Source organism: Camelus ferus, chromosome 19 (genome assembly GCF_009834535.1).
Source record: "Camelus ferus isolate YT-003-E chromosome 19, BCGSAC_Cfer_1.0, whole genome shotgun sequence".
NCBI classification, from domain to species: domain Eukaryota; kingdom Metazoa; phylum Chordata; class Mammalia; order Artiodactyla; family Camelidae; genus Camelus; species Camelus ferus.
Genome location: NC_045714.1, coordinates 6,715,714 through 6,735,379, shown reverse-complemented (window position 1 = coordinate 6,735,379; position 19,666 = coordinate 6,715,714). Strand labels below are relative to the sequence as shown.

The window sequence follows — 19,666 nt, the reverse complement described above, 5'->3', positions numbered from 1 at the left end:
TTTCTTTAGCTGTGAGTGTGGTGGAACGTCTTTCCAGGTGTAAGCCGTTTCTTAATATTTTGGTCCATCAGTTTGCCATCTGGGTTTTTCTTTTTGTTGTTAACTTGGAAGAATGCTTTCTAGAAGAAGGAGTATCAGATGATCATCTCTTACATGCCACGAGCATTTTCCCACAGTCCATTGCCTGTCTTGTGTTTTTGTCTGTGATGTACTTTGTTTGGTTGGTTCTTCCAGGTAGAAATTCTCAATGTTGGTGTCGTCACCGTGTTGAGCCAGAGGGTCTCTGCCTTATGCGTTTCCATTCTCGTGGCACACTTCCCTCCTCTGAGTCACACTCCTGGTGACCTTACACGTGCACCTTCACCAGCACCGTGTTGTTTGACGTTTACATTTTTGCCAACTTGAAAGACATTGAATAAATATCTAACATGTTGGTTTGGCTTTAAAAAATAATTTGTGAAGTTGAACATCTTTCTTTGTGTTTAGTTTACTTGCATTTAAAAAAAAAAAACTCTGCAAATTGCCAGTTTATGCCTCGTGCCCATTTTTGTCTTTGATGGGCTCATTTAAAAACATGGTTTCTACACTCTACACCGTCAGGCTCTTACCCTTCTGTTTGTCATCTTAATTGCAGTTACCATTCCCCAGTTGATCTCATTCATGTTTCGGCAGGAAGGTTTAAACTTTTTATATAGTTGGAGTGTTTAATATGGTTTTAGATGAAAATATTTGCTCTACCTGGAATACATTGTGGTTTAAGGAGTGAAGTTAGGACAAATAACTAGTGAAGGGGGTCTTCCTTCCGCTCCAACCGCAGCTCCAGACACTTGGACCGATTCGTGCTGGTGGCTTGGTGTGAAGCTACAGCCTGATGGGGCCTGGAGACGGAGCACGAGCTGGCACTCACTTTGGGCTGGAGAACATCCTGTGATACACGCCTGTGTCTTCAGGTGGAACAGAGGGAGGTGTTGAGGAGGTGGGGTTAAAACCTGGTCGTGTGCACCTGGCACCGGCAGGACTGAAGTCGGGGATGCCGGGAGATGTGCCCGTCTCCTCGCCGGGCTGTGCCGTGAACGGTACACACGTCCCTTTTTGCACTCAAGGTAGTGGTTGCCCTTGGGTGGGTCAGGGTAGGGGTGACTGACGATTAGTTTGCTCGGCACTTGTTTTGATGATGTTAATATTTCCATAAGAAATACACGTGCACGTGTCTGTTTGGTTTTCGTTCTGGTGATTTTCTTCTTTCTTTCCTACTTTCTTTCTTTCCACACAGCACATCTTTGTTTAGCACCTACTCGTGACAGCGCCAAGCTCCGTTGCTAGGTCTGGTGCTGTGGTTTACCAGAGGATCCTTGTGCCCACCTTCATGGGTTTATACATTACCCTAAGCTTAATACAGACGGCAGACGAGATGGGAGGAAGGAGAGTTCTATGATTTCCTCTGAAACCAGTAAAAAGGGAAGGTGCTTTAGTGAGAACGTGAAGAATTCTGAGGAGGAGGGGATGAGTTTGAAAAGGCTTGTCAGCCTCAATGTCAGAGATGAACAATAGTGAGTCTTGTTCGTCAGGCACTTATTACTTTTGCTGCCATTCTCTTGCTTTGATCTCACAACATGAAATGAGGACATTTAATGGAATGAAGAATTGTGTCTCAGAGAGGTTAAGCAACTTGCCTAAGGTCACACAGCCTTGAAGAGATCATCTCCTGGGAGGGGGAGAATGGAAGGTGAATTGGGATCTTGAAGATGGGAGAAAAGATTTCAGACGGTTCATCAGAAATGCGCTCTGCAGTTAAAACATGCATTTTATCACTTGTGTGAATTCTTCTCTTTGTGCTTGGTGATGTAGGAAGACAGGGAGAGAGCCATGATTCAAGTGATTCAGTGGCACTGCCTCCCATGCCCTTCAGTGGGCGTGTGTTTTGGAGGGAGTCGGAGGAGCTGGGCAGTTAACCATTTTCCTAGCTGACCTCAGTTTCCCCTACTTCTCACCCAGTAGACTGCTGACTGCACTCTGATTCTAATGCAAACACAGAATTAAGTGCGAGCTGTTTTCTTCTGTTGCTCAACTAGAAAAATACCCATCAGGCATACTCTTAATTATATGAGATTTCACTTTTTAATTCCCTTTAGAATCTAACTCTTGTGTCTTGGTCACTCCACTGTTATCAGTTGAAAGTTTAAAGAAGAAGAAAGCTTTCCAGGCGATGCTAAGGGTCCAGCTGCATTGGCTGGCATCAGTCTGTAGAGGATGCAGTTACCATGGTGACCCCACACAGTGCTGCTAGGCTGAGGAGTCACTGGGGCGGTGATAGGAAAGGGATGGGGAGGCAGGTGGTGGGGGTGCTTGGCAGAGAAGGAGCCTGGATGTTACAGACTTCAGTTCTTCTCAGACTCTCTGTGGAGAGGAAACAGTTTCTTGCCCCACTTCCCCCACCCTCCAGTCTGTAGCAGATGGATCTTTGTGGCCCTGCTGTGTGTCACCAGCACGCAGGTCACACCATGTGTGCCTTGCCCCGTGAGTCTGGTAATGCCCAGCTGGTTTATACCCTGTTCCTCGGAGCTTGTCCTGGGATCACACACTTGAACGTCCCAGCAGCGTCTACTTGCTTGCTTACCTTGTTGCGAATGAGGAACAAAGGAGTCATGGTGTAGTTCTGACCCAGCTGCACACAGCCGTGGAGAGTTTGGAAGGACTTGTGAAGTTCCTGACCACAGCAGCTTGGCTCGGTGGAGATGCTGGCTGGCGGGATGGAGAGGATGCCGCAGTCTGCAGGCGGCAGAGGGCGAGAGTGAGGAGGGTAGTGGGGACAAGGAGGGACCGCAGGAGTGACAGCAGAGGAAGCAGGGGCAGAGGTCTGGGGGTGGAGGGGCTCGGGTCAGGTGGTCTTCAAGGGCTGGGTGGGGACTGTGATGAGCGGGGCCAGGCTAAACGGAGTGTCTGTGCTCACCACCTGCTGCGAACACGATGAGGACCACAGACCCAGTAGCATCAGATCTTCCGATTTTCCAGAAGAAGCCGGAACCTCTTTTTATATGAAAGCTCCTGTGTTTAGAAGTTGGCAACAAATTATAAACCTTTAAAGCCCCGGGCAGGCCTAACCAGCGCAGCTCTGTGGGCTGCCGGTGGGCGTGCTGCCGCCCTGGGTGGCTGAGGCCGGGCTCTGCATCTCCTAGAGGCAGTTTTGGCCTTGAGCACAGAGAGGTGTTGGGGGATGGCCATTTCCAGCAGCCTTCAGAGGCATTGAGACTGGCCAGTGCTGGACGGGGGACACTCCCTTCAGGGGCCCCTGTCCTGGACCCTCTTGAGCCCTGGTCATCAGGGTTGAGACCCACCCCGGAGTGAGTGCAGTGGCCTGCAGCCGCCCCTGCTCAGCCCAGGCTCGGCTCCCAGTCGGACCATCTGCCGCTGGGCCGGGCCTGCGCTCACGGGAGCCTGCCATCTGCCCGGGAGCCTGCTCTCGCCGGCCTGCCATCTGCCGAGAACCTCTCTGGAAAGGAATCGCATTGTGTGGAACACCGTGTGCGTTAAGTTGGGGGACCTCAGTGTCTCCGCCCAGGGCTCTTTGTCCAGGAGACACAGCCCCGGCACTTCCTCTGGGGCTGGGCTCGGTTCCCATCTCTGTTTCAGCCTCCCCGAGTGTTTTGGTACAGCCCTCTGAGGGCGGCACTCCGAGAGCCAGGTGCCAGAGGAGAGAAGCTTAGGGGTTTTCTTTATCCGGTGGAGACCAGCTCGTCTGTATTCCTGGGGTCTTTCCTGAGAGCTTGGTGGGCTGGCCCTTCTCATGCTTCAAGCTTCCGCTCAGATGTTCTCAACTCAGAGACTGTGTCCCTGCCCGCCCGGTACACACCAGCAGCCTCCCCAGTCCTCTCCTGTCTTCCTCTGCTTGTGTCACCACGGCACGCGCCGCGCTCTGTGATTACCCGGGGTCTTGCTCTCCTTCTCAGTTGTCCGTCTCCCCCACTGTGTGGGGCGTCTTCCTGGCACACACTGAAAAGGGGAGACAAAGGTACGTTTCTGACAGATTATCGCGAATCCTCCCTCTAAATCAGGCTATTCCAGTTTACACCCTGGCCAGCATCGTGCACGATGGAGTCTAGTTCCCCGCCTCTTGGCTAACCCTGGATGTTCTCGGTCTTTTGGATTTCAGTATAGTAGGATAGGGTTAAAAATGGCCATTCGTTGATTATCCCCTAGGTTAGGCACCTTTTCTAATGTTAATTGGCCATTTGTGTTTCTTCTAGGAATTCTTTACAAGGATTGATGTCTTTCATTATTGTGCTGCAGGCAGGGATGGAGCGGGAAGTTCTCAGGAATGAATTGTCATCTAGACAGACATCCCCCAAGTGTGCTCGTTACACCCCAAATCTGAAAGGAACCACTCAGCGGGAAGAACGTGCCCTACTGAGAAGGGTGTGTTCACTAGGCCACGAAGTTTAGGAAGTTCTAGGCACCCCTGGAAGCTCTCAGGTCAGTGGCATAAAGGGCAGAGCGTTGCTCCCCCACCTCTTATGCTGTCAGAGGCTGTCGGACCCCAGAGACCAGCACTGACCAGTAGAACTCTTAGCGATAGTGGAGGTGCTCTGTGTCTTCCCTGTCCGCGTGGCGGCCACTAGCCTTGTGTGGCTGTTGAACCGGAAATGTGGCCAAGTGAAAATGGGAAACTTTTTTCATTTAATTTTAATGGAATTTAACTGTGAGCGGCCACGCGTGGCTGGGGGCTTCCATCTCATCGGTGTGGACGGAGATCTTGGTTGGCCCCGTCGTAAACTTGGGGACATTCTCATGGTGTGGGTGCTGGAGTGACAGGATGTCCTCTCAGGCGGGTCAGACTCCTCTCTGTAAGCCTGCCTGTCTGGATTAACGTTTCTTTGGGTCGTGTTTTTCTCACTTTAGGTACTGTTGTGGGCGTTGTTCTTTACACGGGGAGAGAGCTCCGGAGCGTCATGAATACCTCAAATCCTCGAAGCAAGGTGTGTGCGCGGTCTCAGGGTGTGCTTCCTCGCCAGAGCTTCCTGGCCTGATGTCGTTTGAGAAGGGGTGTTGGTGGGGTGACGTGCTAGATTTAAAAGCAGGGGGCACTTAATGGTATGATTTCATTTATACAAAGTTACCATCTTTTCCCGTGTGTGTGTGTGTGTGTGTGTGTGTGTGTGTGTGTGTGTGTAGGTGTGTGTATCTGTAAATACGGGCACATGGTAAATGTGTGTCCATGTGTGCCGACAGCCCTCGGAGATGCCGTGGACGGGTTCCACAATGATGACAATGAAACAAATCACATGAACGTTTGGTTTCCCAGTGCATGGGGAAGTTATGTTTACACTGTACTCTTGTCTAATAAGTGTCTAGTAATAGCCTTATGTCTAGAAATTTAAAGGGTGTACATACATTAATTTAAAAGTACTTCATTGCTAAAAATGTTAAACACCATCTGGTGACACGGGGTTGCCACAAACCTTCGACTGGTGAAAAACGCAGGTAAAGGAGGAAGCACAGTTAGATGAGAGCTGCCTGTCTATGAGCACATAAAAGTTTTAAAAGCTTTTAAAGTGGACGGCTGAGCCTGTTTGCCGTGTCCTGTGCTCACCAGCCTGTGAGCACGGGGGCTGCTACAGCCTCGCCTTAGGGAGGAAGAGCGTCCCGGGGAAGTGCCATGTGCTGGCCAGGCTGCGTAGACCCAGATTCAGACCCCCGCTGAGCGAGTGGCCGTGGCATGGGGTGCAGAGTCAGCTCTGCGGTCTGCCTCATTGCCCCGTGATGCTCACTTCTCACCGTGACCCTCTCCGGTTTCTAATGGTCAGAAAATTGCAGAAGGATCTCCTTTGTAGGTACTGTGACCAAATGCTGGCTGTCTCACCCCACTGTCATGACCACCATTAATGACCATCATCACACCTGTAAATGTCACTTATTGGGTGTTTCAGCTTTATCTGGGGCCATGTTTCTGCAGTTACAGGTTTCACATGCTGGTTCCTTTAAAAAAAAAACACATTAAAATAAATATATAATTGTCAAAATAATAATGTTCATTAATGCAGCACCTAAAAATCAGGTACCACCAGTGCTGTCTGTGTGCCCTGAATTTCCAGACAACATGGAATCGGGGTGAGGTGCAGCGCTCTGGGTGTGGGATGAGGCCCTTTACAGGCTGCTGTGCAGACGGTACAGGCCAGGCAGTGCACGGCACCGCCAAGGACGGCAGCAGCCTATTGCTTCTGTGTTTCCAAGACGAAATCTTAAGTCATTAAGAAAAAATCGAAATCAGAGCTCGTTGCAGTGCCTTGGGTGTCTGTAGCTGTGGGGCCCAGGGTTTGCAGCCAGAGACGGGGCCCCCACTGTCTCAGCAGGCAGAGGTGTCTGGGGGGGAGGGGCCGGGTCTCCAGGCGGGCTGAGGGTTGCACCACTAATCAGAAGCGTCCTTCTGTGCGTTGTCCCACAGATTGGTCTGTTTGACCTGGAAGTGAACTGCCTCACCAAGATCCTCTTTGGGGCTCTGGTGGTGGTGTCGCTGGTCATGGTCGCCCTCCAGCACTTTGCCGGGCGCTGGTACCTGCAGATCATCCGCTTCCTCCTCTTGTTTTCCAACATCATTCCCATCAGGTGAGCAGAGAACTGGGTTTGATGTTTTCTCCTCCCTGTTCATTTGAAGATCATGGTTTTGTGGTTTTGAGAAGTGGCTGGTCCCTTTGTAGAGTGATGACCAGGAACAGTCAGGGTTGGGAGTGTGGGCCACGGTGTGCGGCTGGAGCATTGGACGGGCCCGTCCCTCCCTGCATCATCTGGTCTTGAATTACTCTGTGCTCAAAAGCCTGCCTTGGCTTGCTCAGTCCACACGAGATGGGCCATTTGGATTTCCTCTCATCTGCCAGCTCCAGGAGGCTGGTGGTGGCTGTTGGGGGTGCTGTGTTAAGAAGGATTCAGAGCCTGAGTCTAAGTTCATTGTGATTGATTAACAATGGAAGCTTCGTGGCACATGCCAGACAATTGTTTGCCTACCTCATCTGAAGGCTGAATAAATGGTTAAAGAAATAACGTAAGTAATAGATTGTCATAGAAAAAAAGATTCACAGTAGCAAAAGAATAAAATAAACGCCATCCCTAATCTCACAACTGAAGGATAATTGTTACTGTTTTGGGATATATATATTGTCTAGATTGCTTTCTATTTTAGAAAAAAGGAGATTTTGCTCTACGTAAAAATCTGTCCCCGCCCCCACTCTTTTTTTAACAGGATGTGCTACAGATAACTTTTCACATCAAATATCCTTACACACCATCGTTTATTAGAACTGTTCTAGTATATATTCTGTGTGTAATAATTTATTTAGACCCGTATTGTTGGATACTTGTTTCTACTTTTTCCCCCATAATAAATGAACAGTAAATAATTGTTAAAATAAGCCAGATCTTTTCCCTCACACTTGTAGTGCCTATGAAGTCTCTTACACTTGGTATATTGCCCTGTATTCTGTCTTGCTCTTTTGTGTATTTACGTCATCCCAGATAGACTTTGTATTCTTCCGAGGACAGAGATTTGGCTTTGGTACAATAGTATGACTAGCACAGGGAGACTGACCCCTAGCCAGGGTTCTCTGAGTGATGGTTTCAAAGAATAAAGAAATCTAATTTATTGCTAGCAAAAAAATGTCCGTACTGTGATGTTACATGTAATTGTAGTCTTTAAAGTTCTGTCTACACCGTGATGGAACGTGAGTGAATTGAATCTTCATGTGGCCTGTGACTAGTCAGTAGTTAGCCATTTGATTGGTTTATAGGATTATGAATGAATTTGATGATTTCTTTTTATTTTTGCAATAAAATAATATTTTAAAATGAGTATGATGCATAAAATGGAATATTATTCAGCCTCAAAAAGGAAGGAACTTCTGACACATGCTGCAACATGGATGAACCCTGGAAACATTATGCTACGTGAAAAAAGCCAGACACAAAAGAACAAGTCATGAATGATTTTACAATGTGAAGTTCCTAGAGTCGTCAGATTCCTAGAGACAGAGAGTAGAATGGTGGTTGCCAGGGGCTGGAGAAAGGGAGATGGGGAATTACTATATACTGGGTATGACATTTCAGTTTGGGAAAATGAAAAAGTTCCAGAGAAGGATGGTGGTGATGGTCTCATGATAATGTGAATGTACTTAATGTCACTGAAGTATACCCTTTAAATGCTTTAAATGTAAAATGCTTTAAATGGTAAGCTTTATGTTATGTATATTTTACCAAAATTTAAAAAATGGGAAGTATCAAAAATATATTAGCACAGAGGACTAGTAATTTTTTTTTAAAGTAAGGCTTGGGGCAGCGTGTAGCTCAGTGGTAGAGTGTAGCATGCACGAGGTCCTGAGTTCAATCCCCAGCACCTCCATTAAAATAAATAAATTAACCTAATTACTCTCCTCCACAAAATAAATAATAATAAAAAAAAAGTAAGGCTAAAACAACTACCTTTTCATTATTTTAAATTTTCATATTTTATTCTGGTCCATAAAAGAATAGTTTCATGTGAATTTGATAGTGGTGTAGACTTCCTGTTAAATCTGTGGATTCAGCCCCAGCCGTGTGCTTCTGCTGGGTGTGATTCTAGATCTTATGGCACCGATGAAGTGTATTTAGAGTCCTTGTTTACAAACAGAGCTATGAGCAGTCTGTGGTCTATCCTGTTAACCTGTTTGCTCTGGTTTTCTGCCCAGTCTGCGTGTGAACTTGGACATGGGCAAGATCGTGTACAGCTGGGTCATCCGCAGGGACTCAAAAATCCCCGGGACGGTGGTTCGTTCCAGCACGATCCCCGAGCAGCTGGGGAGGATTTCCTACTTGCTCACAGACAAGACAGGTGAGTTTTCTGGGGCCCTCACAGGATTCAAGGTCAAAGAAGGTACGTGGAGTCTCCTTCTAAGGTGTTAAGAGATGCGTGCTGCTGCTGTTTCGTTGTCTTCATCTTCTGATAAATGTCGACTATCTGGTGATGACAGTGTTAGCAGCAAAGCCTTACTTGGTGCTAATTATGTGGGAAAGTCTTCTGGGTGTTTGGCTACAGTTACTTACTGAATCCTCCCGCTGACCTTGTGAGTTAGGTGGTTAAGTGACTTGTGAGAAGCACATAGTGGCAGAAGCAGGCTTTGAACTCGGGCTTCAAGTCCTCACCTCGTAGCCACACCCCCAAATGCTGCTCCACAATTTAGCATCTGTCAGGTGACGAGGTTATCATAGTGGTTGAGAGCAGATGGGGAGACCTGGATTTAAGCTTCATCTCTACCATTTAATGAGCATGGGATAAAAGGGAGTCTGTTGCAAAGATTGGGTAAATCAGAGAAAAAGAACCAGGAAGTTCTGGCTGTGTCAGCATCAGGACCCCCTGGGATGCTCTCTTGTCTCCACTTGTCTTCCATCCACGTGTGTCTGTCTGCTCCGGGTTTAGATTCCTTTAGGTTAGAATCGATTTGGCCTCACATATGCCACGTGGTACTCTCTAGACCAATGAATGAGTCAGACACCCTGATTGACACTCCCTCTGGACCATCCCAGAGAACAAGGGTCATAATTCCCCCTAGAAACCTGGGACGCTATTCTCAAAAGAAATTCCAGGATTCTGGGCCAACAAAATACCACAGACGTCTGCTCCAGCAGGAGTGCTGAAACCAGTGTATGACACGTAGCAAACTCTCAGAAGAACAAAGCCCAACAGCTGTCATGACTTCATAACGAAAGCTCCAGGATGTCGGCACAGTTACCCATTTGTCTTGTGTTTCAGGAACTCTTACCCAGAATGAGATGGTTTTCAAACGGCTCCATCTAGGCACCGTGGCCTACGGGCTCGACTCGATGGATGAAGTACAAAGCCACATTTTTAGTATTTACACTCAGGTAAAGCCTCCTGTTTCCTTACCCAAAATAATTGTTTCACATTGACTAACGCCTGTATTGAGAAGAACTCAGAATGCCATGTGATCCGCTGCCATTAAAAGCGTGCACTTCAGTGGCTTTTTTGTGTATTCACAGAGTTGTGTAACCGTCACCACAATCAATTTTATCTTCATCCCCCCCTAGAAAGAAACCCAGTTTCCAGGAGCGGTCGCTCCTCACTTCCTCCCGCCCACCTTTCCTTCCAAGCCCCTGGCATTCACGAATTCTTCACACTTTGAATAAACCCGCGGTTGAAGTTTTCCCCCATCTTCTTCATCCCTGGGGTTAAGCTATTGAAATACTGATGCATATTGGGGGGAAACATGAGAAAATAATTGTTTTCCAATAACTGGTGTTGGAAAGAGCTTTGAGAACCTAATGGTTGGTTTTACTTCAAATTTACAAACATGTTTATTTTCCCTTCTCGCCAGTTATGAGCCAAAGCAGCAATAATTAATGGGCTACTTGTGAAATAATTACTATGTTGCTGATTTAGTTCCTTGCCTCTTTTCAACTCAGCAGTCTCGTGGAAGAAATGATCAGAGATGACGTTCAGTTTATCTGCTCCTGCTTTTTTTTCTCCTGCAAAGTTTTTCAAAACCAATCTTTTTTTTTTTTTTTAAAGAAAGATACAACTTGTAAGTGTCCTAAATTTCCTATAAAGTTAGACCAGTGGGTCCTCACCTTGGCTCCTCATCAAAATTACTGGTAATGTTTTAAAAACAAAACAAAAAACACTGACTTAGGCCTGATACCCTCGAGGTTTGACTCATTAAGATGAGGGGAGAGCCTGTGCTCACACCTGCATGCTTAGCATCGCTGCTCGTGGCTCATGAGGACGGTGTACCCACCATCCCGACGTTCCTCCTGAATCCCCTGCAGTTGCTTCTCTAAGATGTTCTTGCCTTAGCTAGCACCACTTGCATTTACCCTGAGAGCTCTGTCCACGGTTTTGGGAAATGCCCCTGCTTCCTGCGCCATCACTGCCTGCCTTCAGTCACAGGTGCATTCCCCCCAGGTCACCTGCTTGGCCTCTCCCATCACCCCAGGAGCACAGGATAGCCTGGGACTGGCAGCTCCCCCTTGGGGCCTGAGGCTTCCAGTGTGGTCCAGCCTTGGCTTCCATTCCTGCCCCTGCCCCCTCCCGCTCACCGCGTGACACCACTGCCTTCAGCATTTAGGGTAGGGTGAGCCGCCTCATTTCTGTGTCTTGGGATATTTTTCCCCTCTGAACCATCAACCCCAGTGCCTTCCGGGCTCCTGTTGAGGGGCGGCTCTGTGGATTGGCATGCTTGTCAGCACCTGGCGGGGTTGCCTCCCTCCCTCTCAGCCCCGTCTCAGCCATGCTGGCCCTCCGATGGTTATATTAGACAGCTTCATAGACTGAGGTGTGTACCCCCGACAGGAGGCACACCCTTGCCCATTTTGGTTGGTATTTTTAAGAGCTTGTGGTATTTACAGAAGCCACCCTCTCTTGGGATATTTGTATAGTGCAGCTTTTGTGGTCCGCTTTTGGTTTGCAACAGATAACGCTCTTTGTAAAAAGTTTAAAGTCAGAAAACAACATTTCTTACTGTGAACTTTTAACTCATAACCCTCCCTTTGCAGAAGCTCATAAATTGATTTGCCCATCCTGGCCTTGGGTTTAAAACAGCTCGGTGTTACAGGGATAAATCAAAGCTGTGTGCATCCTTCTCTCATGATGTCTAAAAACCGTGCAGTAAATGCATGAATACTTTTGTGATGACAAGTATGAAGGCTTTCCTGTGTTTTTTTTTAAACAGCTTTATTGATTTATAACATACATACCATAAAATTCAGCCATGTTAAATGTACTTAGTCAATGATTTTTTAGTAAATTTACAGAGTTGTGGAACCATCACACTCTCCAATCTTAGATTATACCCACCACCCTGAAATGATTCATCTGAGCTTGTAACAGTCATTCCTCTGACCTTTAGAGTTTAATAATGAGATTTTCTAACAGTGTTTCCTGAAGTGGAGGATTTGGAACTCCTGGATCAGGTCACCTGGGACAGAGTCAGAACCTCTAGGAGTAGTGCCTGGACCTACAGTTTTTTGGTTTTTGGTTTTTTTTCTTTTTAATTTTTAAATTAAAAAAAATTTTTTGGTGGGGGAGGCAATTAGGTTTATTTATTTATTTAATGGAGGCACTGGAGCTGGAACCCAGGACCACGTGCATGCTAAGCATGTGCTCTACCACTGAGCTCTACCCTCCCCCCTGGACCTACAGTGATTCCAAAGTGTAACAAGAGTTGGAGAATAGCTACTGCACATATGAGGTTTGCCCTTGTTTTTCAGAACATCAGCACCTCAGTCTGTGGACTCCAGAACAGAGTTTGCAGGATGACCCAATGGGGTGCAGGAAGAAAGGACTAGAGTGTCTATTCACTTGTCATTTTTATCTTCAAAACTAAAGCAAAGTGTACACCTGACTAACAGCACTGAGACTGACCCAGGGGCCCTCCTTCCATGTCTCAGACTAGCGCTTGTCAGGTGCGGCCTTGAGGTGCTCTGTGGAGGGCGTAGGATTCTACGATTGTTTGTTTTTGGAACATTGAAATACAGAGTGCGTTTTATGGGCGTCCAGGTGACCGGTTTTAGGGATGTTGTTTAACTTAAAACCTCGTAAAGAGGGCAGGTGGCTTTACAAGATTCCTGCAGGGAAACTCCAGGTGATTAATACAAGGCCAAGCAAACCACAAGAAAATGGCCAACGTGTTATGAGGTGAACCCACAACAGGCTAAGGAGATGTGATGACTTTTTTTCCACTGACTTACTTCTTTATTTATTGGCACCTTTGAAAAATCGAGATATAACTCGCAGACCATAAAATTTACCCTTTATAAAGGGTACAGTTCAGTGTGTTTTTTAGCGCATTGTCGGCATCGTGCAATCATCACCTACTATCTAATTTCAGAACCTTTTCATCACCCCAGAAAGGAACCCCCATCTCCTAGACTCCCACCTCTCACCCAGCCTCTGGCAACCACCAGTCTGCTTTTTTTTTTTTTTTATCTCTGTGGATTTGCCTTTTCTGGACATTTCTGATAAATGGAATCAGTCGGTACCTTTTGCACCTGGCTTATCTCACTTGCCATAATATCTCCAAGGTTATTCCAGGTTGTAGCTTGTGTCAGGCCTTCATGCCCTGGTGTGAGTGAGGAACAGATGTGACAATTTGAAACGTAATTTTAAATCTATAATTCCCAATGCCCCTTACCCTGAGTGTGTGTTTTGTTATTTTGAGATACTAGCTAATTCTGTGAATAATGCTGTTTTCATTTTTATCATATCATTTTAGAATTTTTTTATAACGCCCTATATTTATACAAAGTTAAATACATGTAGGTAGAAGGTACTTAAATTTTTTCTCAACGTGCTCAAAATATTTTGAGACAACTAGTCTGTATTACTTGGACTGTGTAGTCATTGTTTTATTTTACTCCCCTTCGCAAGTGGAAATACCTTTATTTAACTCTTGTTAACATATATGTCCCTGAAAAAAATGAATGACTGGAGAGGGGGAGCCTCATGACATCCTGTTGCAGACAACACTCAGATGCGTGCTTCTGCGTGGTCTTCTAGGCTGATCTGCACGTGTAAACTCACAGCTTTCAAAAAAACAGAGTCGGCATTATTTCACACGTGTTGATCTGTGAACTGTGGTTTTTTTCGCTTAGTATTCTGTCTCTGATACTGTTTCAGGATTTGTGAGAGTTGGAATTGACTGAGCATTTTTTTTTCCTTTTTCATAAGGATATTGGTGAATGTGTGAGTTTGTGCTTTACTTTCCTAAACGAGACATGTATGTGCTGGATGCGTTCAGTTTGTCAGGACTTACACTGCGTCCCGTACAGGACACGTCTTGTTTCCTGCATCTGTGGGAAACACAGAGACGGTTATGTTTTCTTGAGGAAGGATTTTTTTATCTGTGTTTTTTTCTGGGACACAGAGCTTACTTTGTTTTACTCATTTTTCTTTTCAACAAGAAGGTGTCATAATTTTTGTAATTCTTTTTAACAAAGTTGAGCATCAGAATTGCATGTAAAGTTTAAAAACACAGAGATATGCCTGGGCCCTACTTTAAGTGTTGAGGGCCCAAGCGTATATATTTCTTAAAATCTTTTATTGGTTATGCAGAGAAGCATTTCTGGCTAAGAACCGCTGTTAAAATAACACTATCCAACTTCTTTTACTTTCACTCATGTCGTGATAATTTTTAATGGTTTTTATAATAGAACCAGGATTGAGGGGGTTAAGGAGCATACATCTAGGGAGCAAAATGTATTGAGATGGCGAAAAAACACGGAAGTCAAGACAAATTATATTGTGATGCAATATTAAAAAAAAAAAAAAAGCCCTCAAAATTCATGCAAAAAATCCGAATCTTAAATGGACAGGATTCAATTCAGCAGACTAGCACCGCTGGGCCTCCCCCGCGTCCTGACCCTGGTGTCATGGTGGCAGTGGCTTTATAGATGGTTCTCAGCTAGGCATATTGACATAATGGGCTGGATGCTGCTCTGTCAAGAAAGCCGCCCTGTGTGTTTTAGGATGTTCAGCAGCATCCTTGCCTTCTACCGTCAGGATGCCTGGAGCAGCACCCCCCTCCCTCACCGTGACAACCCCAGGTATCTCCAGACACTGCCCAGTGCGGGGCAGAACCTCTCACGTTAGAACCCCTGTGTTATACATGGTTCCGTTTCAGTGAACTGAAGTTTGTCGCCTTTGGCACGCTGAGAGACGTCGCCTGTTAAATGGTAGATGATGTATTTATTCAGTCGCTGAATCAGCCTGTCAGTCATTTGATTCATTTGGAAGTAGCAGCTCCGAGCCTGTCTCTGTGAGGGTGGCCCTTTGAGGTTGATGAGTTCCCAGCTTTGAGCTTTATTTGGGGGATGAAGTGGGCTGATGGAAACAAATTTCTTCCCTTCAATGGTGTATTTTTACCAGTTGCAACCCGTCCATGACATCCGTTGATATTACCCATGTTCGTAAGTGGTGATGTTTCCACTGCTTTTAGAGAGACAATTGGTATTCATGGTGACTCAGCATGTAGTTTTTGTGTTAATCTTCCCTGAAATACAGGCTGGAGTTCTCACTGGGAAATACCTCTGCCGTGGATTATTAATGAGAAATGAAGGCCTGTTTTTCCATTGAGTCTCCACGTCTCATTCGTTGGCCGAGGTGCCGTGGAAAGACTGAAGTGTTACATGGTGCGAGGTGCCCCCGCCCCTGCAAGGGCCTGAGTCGGGCCTTTGTATCTGGAGAGCTGGGTTCCTCACCCAACTGCTGACCTCCCTGTTCTGCCCTCCCTCCTTAAGAGGACCAGTGGTTTCTGCCCCAGGGCAAAAAGAGTCATAACCTGCCTCTGTGGATACCACATCTGTTTTTATTTTCCCCTGGTATTTTTTAAGTAAGAAGAAATGTGTGTAGGTTAAAGGGCCCATGGGGAGGAGGCTGGAGATAAACACTGTACAATGTGAAACTCTTCCATATGGGGAACGTGGGGACGTTTGGCAACTGGGCCCAGTACTAACGCTGGCTGAGCCCCTGGTTATTCCGAGCACCTTCGTGATACTCTGCATCACCGTTTGGTGTGTGTATGAGCCTTTTGTTTGCAAATTAAAAGAACTTCAGAATCAGTGGTTATGACCCCTCTTCCCTGAAACATCTTAGTAGGAAAGGGGGACGAGTATCAATTTAAGAGAGAGAGAAATGAATGTGGAGACACTTAAACCAGTCTCCCGTGAGGTTGGTCTGGGTTAACCGCCCTCATCGTCTGGTTTGTTGTCAGGTGGTCCCCCTGTTCTGAGAGTGAGGTCTTTGCAAACATCTGGGCGGTGCGTCTCTTTCTGCCTTGCTCTGGTGTGGTTTTACCCGCAGTGCAAACCCCCCAGAGCTCAGTTATCCTATGTTTAAAATATTAGTGGAAGTATTTGACTTCTGGAGACATAATCAGATTGCTTATAAAATCCAAAGTGTTGTGAAAGATGCCCTTAACTCAGCTTTCCTTCAAACCCCTGTTAGGAAAGCTTGCCGGCCAGAGCAATTACTTTGTCAAAGGTCTTGTTATTGCTCCTGATGTTAAATAATAATTTGGTCCAGGTGCTGAGGAATGTGGGAAAAAAAAAAAAATGAAGACACGCATCCACGGCTAGAACATAAATTACAAAACTCAGAAAAAATGTTTTTGATTTAGTCTCTCCAGGAGTGAGGACCTTTCTGTAAATCTTTAGTCCTCCTTATGATTTTAGAGTTAAATTCTTTATAATTAAAAGCACTTGGCAAATAATGATTCATTTAAACTGTAGTTCTGATATATTACTCTAATTATTGTTACCATGCGGTGCCCTTTGGCCTGGAAGTGAAACTTGTGTCCTCTTGCCACCAAAGGTTAACAGAGCAGGAAGCCAGAGCAGTGTGTGTGCCTGCATGACCAGAATAATTTAGTAATTGTCTAATTACCTGAGGAGTCTAATGCCACTGCTAAAAATAGTATTAAAAAATCAAATGGAAGTCCTTTTCTTGTTTCTCATAACCCATCTGTTCTCTATTTTGGGCAACCACGTGTTCGTGGGTATAAAACACGATTCATTCTAAAAGATCGGATCGCTTCTCCTCCGTCGGATAAAATATGTTTTTAATGCAGCAGAGTATTCAGTAAGTCCACAGGCAGCATCTCTAGCTTCTGAGACTCAGTTGTGGAGGCAGGAAGGTTCTTGCAGATCCTTTGTCCCAGACAGCGATTTAAAATCTGGAACTGATGTTGGTCAATTTGATATTTATTTCTTCTTGGAGATAGAAAGAGAAATTCATGTCAAGTGAAGACATCTCACCATCACCTTAGGAATATTAAGTTGTTCATTTGTTCAGCAAATATCTGATGCCCTAGACAAGTCAATAGACAGGCTATCTGTTCTTATGGTCTAACAGGAGAATTACAGGTAAACAAGCCTGTTTTAGACAATGAAGACAATAAAACACATGGTAATATGGAAACATGACTTCCAGGGGAAAGGCCACATGGGGGGAGTGTGGAGTAAGAGACTCAGAAGGCATCTTTGAGGAGGTAACATTTGAATTGGGACCTGAATGATGAAGTTGAGTGAGCTAGCCCTGCAGGGATTTGGGACATGGTATTTCAGGCAGCTGATACAGGAGGTGCAAAGGCCCTGAGGCAGGAAGGAGCTTGGAGAGAGAAGCTGATCAGGTGGGTCTTGTGGGTCGTGGGAGGGCATCTGAGTCTAAAGGAACACTAAGCCACAGACTGTTAACAAGTGGTCACTTTCCAGTGTCTTAATTTTTTATTGTTATATTTTAAGGCAATAGAACCCTCTCTTTCAAAGCAAGGCCTTCATGGTACCTGATGTGTAAAGCAGGTGGGAAAGGGGCTGTTTGCTCTCCACATTCGGTGGTGCTGACTGGGTTTCTTGGGATTCCTGGTACTCAGTATGTGGATTGAGAACCACCCCCTGGCCTGCTCCTCTCATGTACAGGAAACCAGGGCCCAGAGTGCAGATGGGACTGGTTGAGTTCACACAGCTGTTCATACCCCATCCAAGAATAAAGCTCAGCTTTCTTAACATTCAATACTCTTTTTACCAGGTTGCTCTAAACCATTTCCCCAAGATTTAACCCATTAGGGAGCCAAGCCAGGTGGTGAAAGGTCCGAATGAAGGGATGGATGAGGGCTGTGTGAGCCACGGAACTGCTCCTTAGACCAGAGTTAGGGTCTGCAGTCAGCGTGGGAGGCAAAGCCTGAGCACGTGTAAGTTTGCTCTTGAAAGTGTGCCCGACGTGGGGTTCTCCGTGCCCTTTTGCAATATGTTCGTCCCTCCAGGCTTCCTTCCGGTTGTCACTGATGCTCTCCCTCCTGCCCCGGGTGGCGTGTTGCTGATGGTTATTACCCTAGAGCTCCCGTCGATGCTGCTGTCTTCGATTTTAAACCAATAAGAATGTGCATTTAAGACTGTGGTTCCAAACGGGATGATTTTGGTCTCCATGGGGCATTTGGCAACATCTGAAGACATTTTTGGTCTCTTGTTACACCTGGGGGTTGCTTCTGGCATCTAGTAGCTGGAGGCCAGGGATGCTGTGAAACCTCCTGCTGTGCACAGGACGCTCCCCAGCGAGAATTATCCTCCCCAGACATCAGGAGTGCCATGGTCCGGAGGCCCTGGTCTGAACCACCAGCATTGCTTGCAGTGTGGTGGGGCCTTCGCTCGGTCAGAGGCCCCCAGCTCCACCCAAAGGAAGATAGCGTTCACACGTTCTCAGGTACAGTCGTGCACATTCACTCAGTTGTCATTTTTTCCTCTGTTTATTTTGCTTTTTTTTTGGCCTAGTGCAAATGACTGGATCCCTGAGAATCCATGCCCTTCCTGGCAGCGTCACCCCTGAGAGTTACGAGTGTCGGAGCAGCAGAAGGAAAAGCGATAAACTCCGCACCGTCATTCTTTTCCCTCCCGAGGCCCCTCTGTGCCTCTAGTCATCTTCCTTATGTGTTCCTTCTTCCTGCAGCAGCCCCAGGACCCGCCTGCTCAGAAGGGCCCCACGCTCACCACCAAAGTGCGACGGACCATGAGCAGCCGCGTGCACGAAGCAGTCAAGGCCATCGCGCTCTGCCACAACGTGACCCCCGTGTACGAGTCCAATGGCGTGACCGACCAGGCCGAGGCCGAGAAGCAGTACGAAGACTCCTGCCGCGTGTACCAGGCTTCCAGCCCAGACGAGGTGAGCCCCCGCCCACAGGGATGCCCTGTCCACTTTCCACCTGCCCCAGGTTGGGGGTTCCTAAGGGGGAGCACCTGTCAGGGCAGCGGGAGCCTGGATGATGCTGGGACCACCAGGGAAACACGCTCTCAAATGCCTGCGGGACTCTGTCTTTCCGAGGGGAGGTAACCTTGGACTTGAGATGCATCCTGAATTAGGAAAGAGCAGGAGATCTTTGTGGTTCAGTCGGCCAGTGCATGAGGGGCACAGGTCCCATTAAAACCACATTCCTTTTTTTTTAAAAAAAAAAACAACAAAACAGCTTTATTAAGATGTCATCTGCATATCATACAATCACCCAGCTCACATACAGTTCAGTGGGCTTTTTTAAAAAGTGTTTTCATGGAGTTATGCAATCGTTGCCGCCGCTGATTTCAGAACATTTTCATCATGCAAAGGAAGTACCCCGTGCCTGTATTCCCCTAGACCGCAACCCTCCCTCTCCACAGCCCCGGCAGTCGCTGACCTGTTTTCTGTCTCTATGGATTTGCCTAATCTTCACATTTCGTACAAATGGAAACGTACACTGTGTGACATTTTCTGCCTGAATTCTTTCACTTGGCATGTGTTTTCGAGATTCTTTCGTGCAGTGGCGTGTATCTATTTCATGCCTTTTTATTCCATTGAATAGATAATGCTACACGTTGTTTATCCATATTCACTGGTTGGTGGACATTTGGACTCTTTTCTTTTTTGGGTGGAGGGGCTGTTATGCTGTGAACATTTGCGTCTAGGTTTTTGAGTGGGCTTGTGTGCTTATCTCTCCTGGTGTATCTGTAGGACAGGGATTGCTGGGTCATGTTAACTTTGCGTTTATCCTCCTGAGGACCTGCCACACTGTGTTCTGAAGTGGCTGCACCGCTTTAAATTCCCGCCGGCAAGGTATGAGGTTCCAGTTTCCCCACATCTTTGCTGACGCTTCTCATCCTCATCCTTCTGTTTCTA

At 46.6% G+C, this 19,666-nt stretch overlaps 1 protein-coding gene across 1 annotated transcript in view; it reads left to right on the top strand.

Moving 5' to 3' along the window:
- The window catches only part of ATP9A (ATPase phospholipid transporting 9A (putative)), a 121,257-nt gene that overhangs the window by 59,205 nt on the left and 42,386 nt on the right, over positions 1-19,666 (top strand). The window contains 5 exon segments of the mRNA XM_032461386.1: positions 4,897-4,973; positions 6,440-6,600; positions 8,709-8,851; positions 9,770-9,882; positions 18,470-18,682. Coding sequence (XP_032317277.1) covers positions 4,897-4,973; positions 6,440-6,600; positions 8,709-8,851; positions 9,770-9,882; positions 18,470-18,682 — 707 coding nt within the window.